General features: G+C 54.2%; 1 protein-coding gene across 2 annotated transcripts; it reads left to right on the forward strand.

Moving 5' to 3' along the window:
- The first annotated feature begins 254 nt into the window (after window positions 1-254).
- Window positions 255-2,022, forward strand: LOC116866430 (putative MORF4 family-associated protein 1-like protein UPP). 2 transcript variants are annotated; one of them, XM_032855430.1, is made up of 2 exons: window positions 255-624; window positions 1,281-2,022. In XM_032855430.1, exon 1 carries the CDS (start codon window positions 262-264, stop codon window positions 607-609), a length of 348 nt encoding a protein of 115 aa, XP_032711321.1. In that variant the 5' UTR covers window positions 255-261; the 3' UTR covers window positions 610-624; window positions 1,281-2,022. The 2 variants fall into 2 exon arrangements, with proteins under 2 accessions (XP_032711321.1, XP_032711312.1); XM_032855421.1 differs by having other exon boundaries at window positions 1,350-2,022.
- Window positions 2,023-14,050: the final 12,028 nt, after the last annotated feature.

Below are 14,050 nucleotides of genomic sequence, written 5' to 3' on the forward strand. Positions count from 1 at the left end.
CGATGTCAGCACGTACAGACGGCGCCCGGCGCGGGGCTGGCGCAGCGCGGCCGCAAGGGAGCCCCGCCGTGTCGTAAAAGGGCCGTACGTGAGCGCAGCTCTGGGGGACGGTGGGGTCCCATCTCGGACGCCGTGTCTGCGGTGCGGAGTGGGGCCAACCTGTTGCTCGTCAGGGCGAGTTCGGCCCACGGGTCCGCGTTCGCTGCCAGCCGGCCGGCCTCTCACGGGCGGTGACCGGGCCGCGGGGGCGGGGGCGGCGCGATGCGAACGGCGGAAGCGGACGAGCGGCGGGAGCCCGAGCGGCCTCATGGCCGCACCCCAAGCCCCGCGCGCCCGGACGTCGCCGCCCTCGAGCGCGAGCGCGTGCGCGCGCACCTGCGGGCCCGCCGGACGCTGCTGGAGGTGGCGAATCTGCTGGACGAGCTGCAGAGCGAGGTGGACACCTCGGCCGAGGGTGTTCGGGGCCCCGGCCGCTGCGCGGCCGGCGAAGCGGAGGAGCGGGTGCTGCAGTTGTGCGAGAAGGCGGAGAGGAAGGCCGCCGAGGCCGCGCTGGTGGGGCGGAGGATCGTAGAGCTCCACCGGCAGATAGACCGCTGCGGGTGCTCCTGAAGGACGCGGGGGCGGGTACGTGCAGGGCGGCGGGGGTAGTCGGGGGGCGGCGCGCTGGACGGGGATTCGTGCCGCCCTGCCTCGTTGTACCCCGCTGGGCGGAGGGAGAGGCGGGTGAGCAGACACAGGGTGGCGCTCTTAGATTGGGAATTAGAAGCAAGTGGTTTGTACGTGGTTGCGAAGGTAACAGGTGCACAAGGTGCGTGAGACCGAAGTGCAGGACGGGAACCCTACGTGCTGACTGGAGCGTTGCCCATGACGTAGCTGCAAGCGGTAGCATTTTCCATGGGTGGTTGGGTCTGTTTGACTCCAGGATATGAGAGTCTTAGGATTTAAATTGTGGTGATTAATTTCCCCACTTGTACGCCAGCTTATCAGCCGATGGACTCCATTCCGCTGGTAAAGAGGACGGACTGGAGAGGCTGAAACCGAGAGCGTTTTCTCTCCCATACTGTTCTTATATTTTCACCATGTTAAATAGTAGATGTCCAGTATCATTCTGGGGAGAGGATTTCAGTATTATGTGTGCGGATATGATTACGATTATTAGGTGCATTGAGTTTTGAGAATACTGCTTTTAGATAAATACTGTTAATAAGGGAATAGGGCCTAGGTTGTAAGCTGTTTTGTGGTCATATTCGTTATTGTGATTTTATTCTGTTTATTTAAAGTTCCGAAGTATACTCTTGTGCCTTGCTGCTTTTTTTTTATGCTTCCTGGAATCTGGGGATGCCTGGAAGAGGCTTGAGGTCAGAGTTCTGCAAGACAGAAGACACTGCCTGGCTGCAGCTGCTGAAAGGAGAGCCCAGACCGGCCAAATGTGGATGCCGCTGCTTTGGATCAGATTGAGAAGCCCCTGGAGGGTTGTTGGGCATGGAGAACGGTGGCATCTGTGTTTTCGGATTCTGTAGTGTGTCAGATCGAAGGAGGAGAGTTGTGTTCTTTTCATTTTTGTTTGCTTGTTTCTTTTTTTCAGAAATGTAATTTTTCTGTGGCATGTTAACTGGTGCACATCTTGTAACCTGTCTGGTGAGTAACCTAGAATAAGGGATGAGTTCTAGGTGCTGTGTGTATTGGCTGACTTTGGGGCACACTTTTTGATGTAATCATGCATTTCAGGAGCTTCTCTGCCACAGCTGCCTGTGACATGTGCATGGCCTGAAGGGTTTGGGGAGGGGAGCATGGGTCTGACCCTGGCAGGCCCAGAATGATAGCAGGAAGCTTCTTCCAGGCTGATATGATATCCAGCCTTGGTCCTCACAGGTTGAGATCAGAGCTCTAGCTTTCTTTGATAAAGTTCAGTTGCCTGGAAAAACAAATGCTGAAAGCCAGTTTTTAGAACCTTTGTGCAAATAACCAAAGCCATTGACTTGCCCAAGAAAAGGTGAGAGGAATAAATTCTTTTCAGAATAAAAGTTTCTCTTTGATTGTCGTTATTGTCAAATGAATGTCCAGTGGGAATGTGCTCAAAAGCCTGGACGCCAGAGAAGGGTTTGGTCTGTAGGGACTGTAACAGGAGAGGAGAGAAGATACAGCCTCAGGAAAACATTTGGGCTGGCCTCTGCCTTCAGAGCAATTCATTCAGTCACTTAACATTCACCGTGACCATGGACCCCGCCAGAGTCTGCCAGACACTAGGAATTTCCAGGAGAGATGATCCAGTGGGTTAAAACAGCTCTGTTAATGTAAAATCACAGTATAGCACCCCCGGTGCTGGTCTTTGGTTTGCCACATAAGCTGGGTGCCTGCGGATGGCTGGGGTGCATCGGTGGGCAAAGTGGGAGCCTTGGATCTGACATTTGTAAGCTTAGAGCAGTGCCCCGTCGTGCTAAGGCAGGAAGAAAACTGTATGTGTCAGGTAGTGGTAAGTTCTGTAGAAAAAAGAGAAGGGGTATTGGGGAGGGAGGGGTTGCTGATTTATATAGGGTGGTTGGGTGACATACCTGATGCAGCGACACTGGGGCAAAGAGAGAAGTGTGGAATGAGTTGGGGGTGGAGCAAGGGTGAGGTGGGGAGGCAGGGCACAAGCAGCAGGGGGTGCTTGGGGTACAGTGGTCCCTGCAGGTGCTGGCGGGTGTGTGGACTGCATTCTGAAAGTGTTGCTAAGGCATGACGCCAGTGCGCAAGGATCTAGCTGTGGTCCTGAGGCTCATGGCTTGAGCACCTGTTGAGGCTAGCTAGCAGTGTCGTTCGCCAAATGGGGGCAGTTTTGAAAGGGTAAGATGGTCCTAGTAGTAATGTGGTTTGTGGTCCCAGGCTTGCTGCCGGCAGACAAGGAGATGTAGGTACCCTGTGCTTGTACTGCAGTGGGAGCACTAAAGAGGGAGTCCACTGAACATTGGGGAGTGTGGGAAAGCTTTTTGGACCGAACGACTCTCAGTCTGGGCCCAGAAGCTTGAGCTCAGCCACCCGAACGGCACCCCAGGCACAGGGAATGGGCATCTCGGAACGAACTCTGGGAGTCTCTCAGGAGGTCGAAATGGGACATGATAGGGTTTGTGGGTGTTTGCAGGGCACAGAGAGGCGGGAAGGGAGGTGGGCATGGTTGTAGAGGTCTACATATGACCTGGAAGAGGTTAAACTTGATCCTGTGAGTCCCTGCTTCTGCCTCTGCGGTGTTTGTGCTCCTGGCTGGCCTGCACGTGCCATCGAGTACTTTTTACCAGGGCATATGTCACCGTGTTCGGAATAGGGTTCCCGAATGTGTGACAGGAAAGATACTGTTTAATTTTTAAAATGACCTACCCAGGGCAGGGGGGCTCAGTTGGTTAGGCATCTGCCTTTGGTTCAAGTCATGACCTCAGGGTCAGGGGATTGAGTCCTGCCTCAGGCTTCTTGCTCAGTGGGGAGTCTGCTTCTACCTCTGCCTCCTGCTCTGCCTGCTTGTGCTCTCTCTCTGACAAATAAAATCTTAAAAACAAAACAATGTGAATAAAATAAAATGACCTACCACTCACTAGAGTCACAACCAGGGCTGCTTCCGGCTCTATATCGAACCCCTAAAGCAGTGCTGTTCAAACTTCAAGTGTGGGGGTCCCTAGGTGGCTCAGTGGGTTAGAGCCTCTGCCTTCAGCTCAGGTCATGATCTCAGGGTCCTGGGATTGAGCCCCACATTAGGCTCTCTGCTCAGCAGGGAGACTGCTTCCTCCTCTCTCTCTGCCTGCCTCTCTGCCTACTTGTGACCTCTGTCTGTCAAATAAATAAATAAAATCTTAAAAAAAAAAAAAAAAACTTCAAGTGCATCGGCACTCATGGGATCTTACCAAAATGCAGGGTCCGTTCCTATGGTTAAGGACCTGATGTTGTGCATTTCTAACAAGCCCCCCCTCCATGCCTGTGCTGCTAGTCAAGGGACCGCGTTTTGAGTAGGTTAAGGAGGGTTTGCTGGAAACTGGGAAGCAGAGTGATGGGGACCCACGGAAAGGTTTGAGCAGGAAGACAACACCTTATGTTTGGGCTTTAGGAAATAGGTGTGTGGTGTGGGAGATGGGTGAGGTGGGGCTGTGAGTGAAGTTAGAGACCCCGTTGCTGGGATTGTACAGGGGGGAACTAGGGACCTGGCTCACCTCCCTGCCTCCACTTCCTCTGGCTGCTTGTGAGTTTGTCATTGTGGGAATTGCTGCAGCTGATATCCCGTCCCACCAGCACCCGGGTCTGTAGTCCTTTGCTAGAAGGGTGCCTGTAGAGAACATAGAAATCATTTTATGTGGTCTTTGAACTAAAATATAATTGACATCACAGTGGCAGGGGGGAGGGTCCTGTAGGTTTTGCTGTGGCTTCAGCAACAAATGATGCCAGGAGTGCTATGTGTGCAGCCGGGCAGGGCCAGGTTGTCAGGGCTGAGGACGGCATAACCCCTCCCAGGACTCCCAGCCTCCGAGGCCCCTGTCCTGGCTGTCCCCTCAGGCAAGACGTGGGTGACTTCAGCGGTGTCAGATGGAGAGGGCCAGGGGTGAAAATGGGAGGGGGAATTCTTGGGGAGTCCCTGTCTGAGTGTATTGTCCCTATTAAGGCAAATATGCTTTTATTTCCATTTTAAAATCCACTTCCTTTTTGAACCAGTGGTAGTTGGTATCAATACCTTTGCTTGCATCGAACTCATGAGGAATAAAGTCAGTCTCTAGGATGCGAATGGGATGGAACAGGTCCAACCCTAAAATCACTCAAGGGACCAAAAGCGCAGTGTGCCTGGATCCAGCTTTTTTTTTTTTTTAAGATTTTATTTATTTATTTGACAGAGAGAGATCACAAGTAGGCAGGGAGGCAGGTAGAGAGAGGAGGAAGCAGGCTCTCCGCAGAGCGGAGAGCCCGATGCGGGGCTCGATCCCAGAACTCTGGGATCATGACCTGAGCCAAAGGCAGAGGCTTTAACCCACTAAGCCACCCAGGCATCCAGGGATCCAGCTTTTGCTGTCCCACAGCCAAGTTCCTATAGCCTGTCCAGTGACAGTGCTTTGGACGTGTGGAATGAGAAAATAAAAGTCTGTATTAGAAAAATCTACTTGGGGTTTGCCCCTTCACATCATTATCTAATTTTCCCACATTTGAGAGGTCATTTTATTGTCCTCATTGTTCAGGTGAGGGCATGGTGGGTGCGGTGTCCCCTGGAACTCACCCAGAAGGAGATGCTGGCTCTGTGACTCTGTCCGAATGTGTCTGGGTCTCCAGAAGATGACAGTCTTGCACTCTCTTGTCTTTGAGCTTCCTTGGGGCTTGACATTCCAGTTGTCTCCAGTTCATGTCAAGTAACCACTCAGCCCTTAAGACAATTTCAGTGCTGGCCCTCGAGGCAAGATGCATCAGGCCTTTTCCTAGGCTCAGGGAATTCAGGGGGATCTCCGACTACGCTGGGACTTACAAGAGGGTTCTGTGTGTAGACTGAGTCTGCTTAGACAGTGGAAGATCTCTGGGTTCCAGACAGGCCCTGAGACACTCTCCCCCACTGGGGAAAGGTACCAAGAGACGAACTCCATCTTCGGTCTTCTTCCCATGGTCATCTGGCAACACCCACAATGCAATACTTGGGCAGTCAAGGGCGTCCTGAACCAGGGTTGGGGTGCCCTGTCTGGTCACTTACTCTGTATCTTCTAAGTCCCACATGCCCACCCACACTCCGTAGCCCCACAGGCAGAGGTGTGTGGTATACACTTTACACACCTACACGCCACGGCGCAGAGAAGGACAGATGAGGAGTTCCTTTAATGTGCTCCCGTAAAACCCCTGCCTGACAAAGCAGGCCTCTTAGGGGCTCAATTGAGGGGTCAGTGGGGGTGAGGCTTGTAGAACACCCTCTGCTGACAGACTGTCAGGTTTTCCCTGGAGTTCTATAGGTTCTTTGGGCAGTTGGATGCTCTGCGAGTAAGTGCATTGGTGCTTTTATCCCTTTGTAGTGATACTCTGTCAGTAACTGTTTCTTTTTTTTTAATATATTTTATTTATTTGAGAGAGTGTGTGAGCACAATCAGGGTGAGCAGCAGAGGGAGAGGGAGAAGCAGGCTCCCTGCTGAGCAGAGAGCCCGATGTGGGGCTCCATCCCAGGACCCCGGGATCATGACCTGAGCCGAAGGCAGAGGCTTTAACCCACTGAGCCACCCAGGCGCCCCACCAAAATTTAATTTATTGGCATCTCTATCCTCCTAAAATACACAAAGATCTGGAAACTTCTGATATGCTAGTTTTTTTTTTAAATACACATTAGAAATAATATTGTTCTATTTAATAATCCATTTTTATTTATATTTACCCACATATTTACCAATTTCTTTGCTCCTCATTCTTTTCTTGCCTCCAAGGTGGCCAGTCTGCACCCTGGAATTCATATTTTAGAATTGCATTTTGTGAGGAGCAACGATGGTGGACTTACTCGAATTTGTGTTTCCTTCTTGGAAGATAGTCTTGCCGGGTGTGTGATTTTAGGTTGACACACGTTCTCCCTTGGCACTTTTGAGATAATATTTCAGCACCTTTCTGGCATCTGTTGGAGATTTTAGTTATCACTTGGAACCAAATTCAAGGTCAGCACCATAGACTGCAAAGGGCTGGGTGGGCAGACTTCTACGATTTCACCACTCCAGCCCTTCCCTAGCCAGGATGAGCATGTGATGGCCCCAGGGCCTTTGCCCAATGCCTCCGAGTAGGACAATTGAAGGGGTAAGAATGGAGAGCAAGAAGGGGAGCACTGTGAAGGAATTCTGCTGTGGAGCGGAGCAGAGGAATGAGGTGACTGGGGAGTGGCTCACGAAAGGTCTCTTTTCTTTGATGATGGGTGACATGAAGAGAGGCACCTGCTGCTGGGACCCCCAGGGCACACCATGGCCCTTACCCCTCTGGCTCTTGTAGGCAGGTCCGTGCTTCTCTCCTGCTCTCCAGCCTCTGGTTGAGTTAATGTAAGCTTCTCTGCGGTTCTCTCTGAAGCCGGCAGCAAGAGGTGCATCAGCACTGACATTCCATTTCTGGAACATTTCCTTGGGGAACACCCCAACCACAGTCCACATGCCCCTTCCCCAACAGCCTCCCTGCTTCCCCCTGAGAGTCCTGAACTCCATGTGCTTGGGACCACTGATCCCTCCATGGCCTTGTCCCCCAGGTCACCCTGCCCTATCCCCTGACCCCTCCTGGAGCAATATACGTGATTCTGAAATTCTGTGTTGGGTGAGAATGGGTTTATGAACCATGATCCAGAGGCCCTTTCTCCCTACAGCTTTCCTGGGAAGGTGACCTGAAAAGCCCCCACAAGATGGCAGGGTTGTGGCTTTCTGGTGGAACAGCCACTCACCTGGTTCCTGGTGGTGGTGGTGAGCTCACCACCACTCCACTACCCCCAGCCCCTGGGCAGCCCTCTGCCGACAGTCCAGAGGCTTTATCATTCAGCATTCAGCAGGCTCAGGCTGTGACCTGCCCTGAATGCTACCCAGCAGGTGCCTTGTGCTGGTGAGATGTGCAGGCAGGTCAGCCCTGGACCGACCCAGAGGTGCCACGGTCAGTCTGGAGTTCACTGCGGAAGTGTGTCAGTGTAGAGCATGTCAGCAGATCCGTACCGTCCCTTCTTCCCACGGGAGGGCTGCCCTTGGTGACGGCTGTGCTCAGCAGACCATGGGGCCTCCCAGGTGCTCGGCCTCAGTCCAGGAATGCAGTTCACCCATTGGCAGGTTAACAGAGGGGAAAGGCACAGTGAGACACAGAACAGGCATTCACACGATCCCCTGCAGCGCCCGTGCACGGAACACTAGTGCTTGCGGGAGGACAGAGGGGTGTGCTGGGAACCCCCAGCAACGTTCTCCCTGAGACTTAAACCCAGCCCGGTCTGACCCAGGCCTCAGCTCCCCCACCCCACACCAGAGGTCTTGGCCCAGAACTGGACACTCAGCTCTGCGGGGCTAGGAAGTGCTGGGTGGGGGACAGGCAGCCTGGAAATGCAGGGCTTACGGACTCAAGTGTCCCGGCACATCAGTGAGATCACAGCCTCTCCGACTCTCAGCTCCTTTTTCTTGGTGTGCTCAAACCAGCACTCCCCTGTGGTCACTCAGGACCCAGCTAGAGGAGGGGACTGGAGCCCAGCTCACACAGGTCAGGGGGCACGACCCCACAGCTGGCTGCCGGGGCTACCAGGACCCAGCTGAATGGGCCCCAGGGATGGAAACCACAGGTGTTCACCACAAGGCTCCTGCTTTAGCTTGAACACTTCTGTGAGTTTCTCCGTCCCAAGAGAAACACTTTGTAAATCCTGGCGGTCCAAGTACCCTCAGCACACACTGCACCCCAAGGGTGACAGGCACCTTGGCTGAGAACATGAGATTCGGGAGCTCAGAGTCCTGGAGCGGGTCTAATCTGCACCCCTCATTTTACAGGTGAGAAAAGTAGTCCTGAAAGGAGAAGGGACTCACCAGAGTCACTGAGCAGGTCAGCGGCCCGGCAGGGTCAAGGCCAGGTAAGCCCCAGGTGCCCTGCCCCAGGCAGCCTCACGCCACGGGCAGGAGCCAGGTTCCTGCCACCCCTCACACATGTCCCAGAACCCCCAGTGCTTCTGCTTAAGACAGATCATGGGGCAGAATTCACACTAGCATCAGGGGGATCCTGGGAGAGCCATCTGAAGGACATGAACACATTAATTTGAGTCAGCCAGGCCTGGGTTTGAAGACATGGAAACGTCTCCCTAGTCCCCTCTGCCACCGCCAGCCTAGACTTTGATTCTGAGCAGACTGTCACGGGCTTTCCCATACCTATCACCTGCAAGTCTTGACTCGCAGAAGAAAACAGCCAAGTTTCCTAAGGTGTGGCCCTGGAGGAGACCAGAGGGGAGCCCCCCACGCCCCGATCTGGAGGCTGTGGGGCTCCAGGCACTCGGAGATGGCCAGGAGGGTGGGCTTTTTTCTCTCCATCAAGGGCCTTTGGCAGCATTTAACACAGGCAGGAGCAGGGTTCAGTGGCTGCACACCTAGGAAAGCCAAGGATTTCAGGCCGTCTCCAAAAGCCAGGCAAGCGGCAGGCAATGGTCTCCCTCTGAGGTCCCAAGAAGGAGCAGCCCTGCTCACACCTTGATTTTGGACTCGCAGATCTGTGAGAGTGGCAGTTTCTATTGTCTGTGGTTATGGGTCACAGCAGCCCCACAAAACAAGCACCAAGAACCCATTCTAACCTCATCCATGTGGTGGCATTATGGCTGCCGCTGCTCCAGGCATCACTTCCAGGCTTCAGAAGAAGACAAGCAGGGGTAGCAGATGGCGTTTGGCTTTCTGGACTGGAGAAGGGGGTTTACAGGCAGCTGCCCGGGGCGCAGGGCTGGTCACCGCCTTCCCCAGGAGCCACATGCCTGGGCTTGAGACCAGGCCCCTGCCCCCACAGCTATGTGGTACAGGACCCCTGACACCTGGGGTTCCTGAGAAACTCATTTCCTCAGTGGGGCGTGTGCCTTCAGCTCAGGTTATGATCCCTGGGTCCTGGGATCTAGCCCTGAATTGGGCTCCCTGTTCAAGGGGAAGCCTGCTTCTCCCTCTCTCACTCCCCCTGCTTGTGTTCCCTCTCTCTCAATCTCTCTCTGTCAAATAAATAAAATCTTAAAAAAACAAAACAAAACAATAACTCACTTCCTCCACTCTCTCAACCTCCTCCCTCAGCAAATATTTGTCAGATACATCACCAAGGACAAAATCAGTTCAGCCCGGAAGCTGTTTGTACAGTGAGAGTGGAGAGGGACCTAGGGTTGCTCACCCACGACCTCGCCCTACGCCTCAATTTCCCCTTCTACAAAGCATGGATCAGATGGTGAGGCCCGCATCTTTCTTCTCATCTCTGCACCTGTTGAGGCCTCCACCCTTCCCCAGGTGTGCTTTGGGCTGCGGCTGCAGGAACCCTGAGCCTGTGTGCCTGGAGGGTTCCTTACTCGGCAGCCTCCTCCCTGGCCTCCCTGCCTCCAGCCTCACCATCCTCAACTGACTGTCCTACCAGCTGCTAGGGTCGCCTAAAAGGTAAATCTGACCATGTCTCTTCCCAGCGGAAAACGCTCCGGACCAGTGGTCTCCAGCGGGCTGCTGGGCAGGGTAAGCTGGGAAGCTTTGGGCCAGCACAGCTCTGGGGGAGTGGGGCCCTGACAGCTGGCCTTTAAAGTCCCTTAGGAGCTCTACTGTGCCCTAAGGGCTGTGAGACAGGCTCCCAGGGAGCCTTTCCTGTTCGCCCCTCCAATCACCCCCCACCAACTTCCCAGCTCTCCAGAGCCACAGTTCTTCCTGCCTCTGTTCTTTGCTGCACTCCCCTTCCCTCCAGTCCCAGCTGCAGACTTCCCTTCCTCCTCGGGCTGCTCCCTGGCCTGGGGCCCCTTGCGCCTGTGCTCTCTGCCTTTCCCTCGAAGGCCCCTGTCTGGCCAGGCACTCCAGAGGTCAGGGTTTGCCTCCCGAAGGCCCCTGTCTGGCCAGGCACTCCAGAGGTCAGGGTTTGCCTCCCGGGGCTGGGGCCCGGGTGGGGGTGGGGAGTTTGCTCAGAAGAACTCGCTGCACCAACATGGTTTGGTCTGGGGCCTGTGCCTGGCGGGGGTGTGCTGACCTGGGGCCACACAGGAGGGGCCTTGGTCGTGTTTGCTGAGCACAGATGTCCTTCTCAGAGTGACCCAGACTTCCAGAGTCTAGCAAACTGTTCCCACCGGCAGACCATGCCTTGCCTTCCCCACCCCAAAGCTCCCTGACCCACCGAGACATTTCCTGGCCACCCATCCCCCTTAGAACTGGGGCAATGTCCTGGGCTTCTAGCGGCTTCCTGGTGATGGTTACCTGGGCCCCTCGGTCTTTCAGTGGTTCCTCTTTGCCCTGCATGGTGTGTAGGAAGGTCGTAATTCCTCTTCTTCTTCTGGCCTCCGGTGCTGGACGTGGGAGGGCCCACATGCATGCAGAGGTCTGGCCCAGCCTGCTGGGTGGTGAGCTGCGGGTGGCTGGCCATGGATGGTGGCTGGCGACCCAGTACCCTTCCCCACTGTCAGCAGATTATGGGGGAGCATGAGAAGGGCATGGGGGTGGGGGTGGGGATTTGTGCTGATGCAGGAACGCTTTTCTCTCCCAGTTCAGCCGGCTCAGAGGCTCATGCTTCTCCCTTCCCAGGAAGCGGGGGGCTGGCCCCACACAGACAGCAGTCTCCCAGATCCGTAACCCCTGGGTGTCTGCTTCCTTGCTGATATTCCTGTTACCCCACCACCACTACCGAATCCCCATGCTGTAAAGGAGGCCCAGGCACCAGGGATCTTAGGGCGCCTGGGGCCTGGAGGCTGTGAAGAAAAATCACCCTGACCTGGTCAGGGTCAGAAGGGGGTTTCTGCATGATGCAACTCACCATCTCCTTTTGGGAAGAAACTACCTTTCCAGATAAGTGCAGGGTTAAAAAACAAAATCCAACCCAGTGCATTTGAAGCTCGAACTGGCTTTGTTAAATGATTCAGGAACCAGACAGCATCCCGGTAGCAAGCCAGCTGAGGGGAGCTCCCAGGAGTTGTGCAAAATGAAAGGTTTTCCTATGAAAGAGGGTGCAGGGAGACGTTATTAGCAAAAGAAAAGGCTCTTCTAGATAAGCACACTTGACTTTGGGAGGAGGAGGACAAGGGGTCTCATGCCAGTTAGCCCACAGCCCAGCTCCTTTATTGGACTGCTCAGAGCATTCCTGACGGGCTAGGACTACGGTTTCTGGGGGTTGTTGGAACTGTAGCTAGATTAGCTATGAAGGGCCGGGTTGGGGACTCGGCCAGTGACACCAATTTGGGCCTGTGATTTTGATATAGAAAATGTTAGAGTTCAAAGCCGACAGCCAAGAAAAAATTCTTGACACATGTTCAGTGCAAAATGGTTTTATTAAATCAGGAGGACAGGACCGACCCACAGGCAGAACAAACTGCACTGGGGTCATGAGGAGTGGCCCATTATATAATTTCAAGTTGGGAGGGGGTTAGTGAGAGCATACGCATACGTCTCTAAGGAATTTTGGAAGCAAGGCTTCCAGGACTTTGAGGGGGCTAGCTGCTGTTGGGAAAAGGTCATTTAGTAGTCTAATAAAACCTGAGTCATGAGACCCTTCAGATGGGTATCGGTGGGTCAGACGCTTGGGGAATGATTGCCAATTGTATCTTGGGGGACAGAGATAAAGCAAGTTTCCAAAGGAATTTTTATAGGTTAAGGTAGACTCACAGGATCCTGGGGCTCTGGCTAAAGGATTGCCTTTTGCCCTAGTAAAGCATTAACATCGGGACAGCTGAGTCCCTAGAGGAATGTCACTCTGCCTGTTTCCAGGACTTGAAGTCAGTGGGCTGTGGGTAGTATTTCTTTTTTTTTTAAGATTTTATTTATTTATTTGACAGAGAGAGAGAAATCACAAGTAGGCAGAGAGACAGGGGTTAAGCAGGCTCCCTGCTGGGCAGAAAACCCAATGGGAGACTCCATCTGATCCGAAGACCCTGGGATCATGACCTTAGCCAAAGGCAGAGGCTTAACCCACTGAGCCACCAGGCACCCAGTAGTTTTTCTTTTTAACAGCGGTTTCTGTTAAATGTTTAAGAGTTAAGAACTGGTCTGGGAAGTTAGTTGCCTACCCCCATGTTACCTACATCGAGGTATTAGTGACCTTTAATCAGGCGTTCTCTTCCGTGCTCACTCGACCAGGGATCATCTAACCACTTTTTTTTTTTAAGACTTTATTTATTTGAGAGAGAGAATGAACAAGGGAAGGGAAAGGGAGAAGCAGACTACCCGCTCAGCAGGGAGCCCAACAGGACCGGGGATGCTGCCCTGAGCCACCCAGGCACCCCCACTTTTTTTTTTAATCCCTACAAAGATCTCCACCAGGAGAGGTCTTTGAGTGGCCTTACTTTGACTTCTGCAACAAGTTTGAAAAGACAACGTTGGGGGGGAAAAAACACACACACTCATCACTAAATCTTATGGGGGGCTGGGGGAGCATCTGTGTTTGAGCAAGGAAGGTGACTGTAGGTTTGAGAGTGCCAGCAGGGGTCAGAGCCCTGCAGGTGTTGTGCTGCTCCCTCCCCGCCCCCACAGCTCCAGGGAGGCCCTCCCCTAGAGAGCACAGGCCTGTCACCCCCTTAGGCCCCCAGTCGGGGGTCTTTTCCCTGCCAGGTCTTGCCCCAGGAGTCTGGCTGACTCCCCCCTTCATCAGACTGCTCAGCAATCCTGCCTCATCTTTGGTCTCATCAATCTTCCACCTGCCCAGCCCGGCTGTAGCGAAGAGTCAGGAAGTCACCTCCCTACCCTTGATGCCTGCCCAAGTTCCTTATCCCCCATTCTGACGGGTGAGCCCTGGGCTTGCCTGTGGCCAGAATCCCCCAACCCTGTCAGCCTCCTCTTAGTAATACCCTCCCACCCTCTGACCCCCACTGGCTCTGCTCCTGGGCCACCCAGGCCGGCTCTGCTGAGTTGTAAGCTGAGCCAGTGGCCCCCACCCCCGTTGAGACAGTCATGAGCCCTATTGTGACAGCCCTGAACACCCTTCCTTTTCACCAAGTGTCACAACAGGATGTCTTACTTCGGGATGCCCTCTGGGAGGCACCACTGGCTGGCTGGAAACCTAGAGTCTCATCCTAGGAGGGCCTTGTCCAGCGCAGCAGAATGGACTGACCTTTCCTTGCTCCCAAATGATCCCCTGCAGGAGACATGGGAAAGGCAGTGTGTCCAAAGCAGAAAGGACTGCCAGGCTGGGGCTGAGCCCGCTGAGTGTAACTGGCTTCCTCTCCCCTCCACCCTGACCTGCAGGCTCTGTGCAGGGCTTCCCTCGGTGCCTGGGCCTGCAGGCATCCCCAGCAACAGGCGCCCCCCCCACTCCCATGCCACCCCTGGGGCTACCTCTGGGGACTGAGGGGAGGGGCAGCTCTGTGCCCAGGGCATTCTAGCTCAGTCACAGCCTACTACCAGCCCCTGCGGTTCTTGCAGACTGAGTCCTCAACATCCACAATCAGGAAACA

The sequence above is a fragment of the Lontra canadensis genome, unplaced genomic scaffold (assembly GCF_010015895.1).
Source record: "Lontra canadensis isolate GAN:19392208 unplaced genomic scaffold, GSC_riverotter_1.0 scaffold1, whole genome shotgun sequence".
NCBI lineage: Eukaryota > Metazoa > Chordata > Mammalia > Carnivora > Mustelidae > Lontra > Lontra canadensis.

What these genes read in the sequence shown, in the direction of transcription:
- LOC116866430 (XM_032855430.1), top strand. Translation starts at nt 262, where the DNA reads ATGCGAACGGCGGAAGCGGACGAGCGGCGGGAGCCCGAGCGGCCTCAT.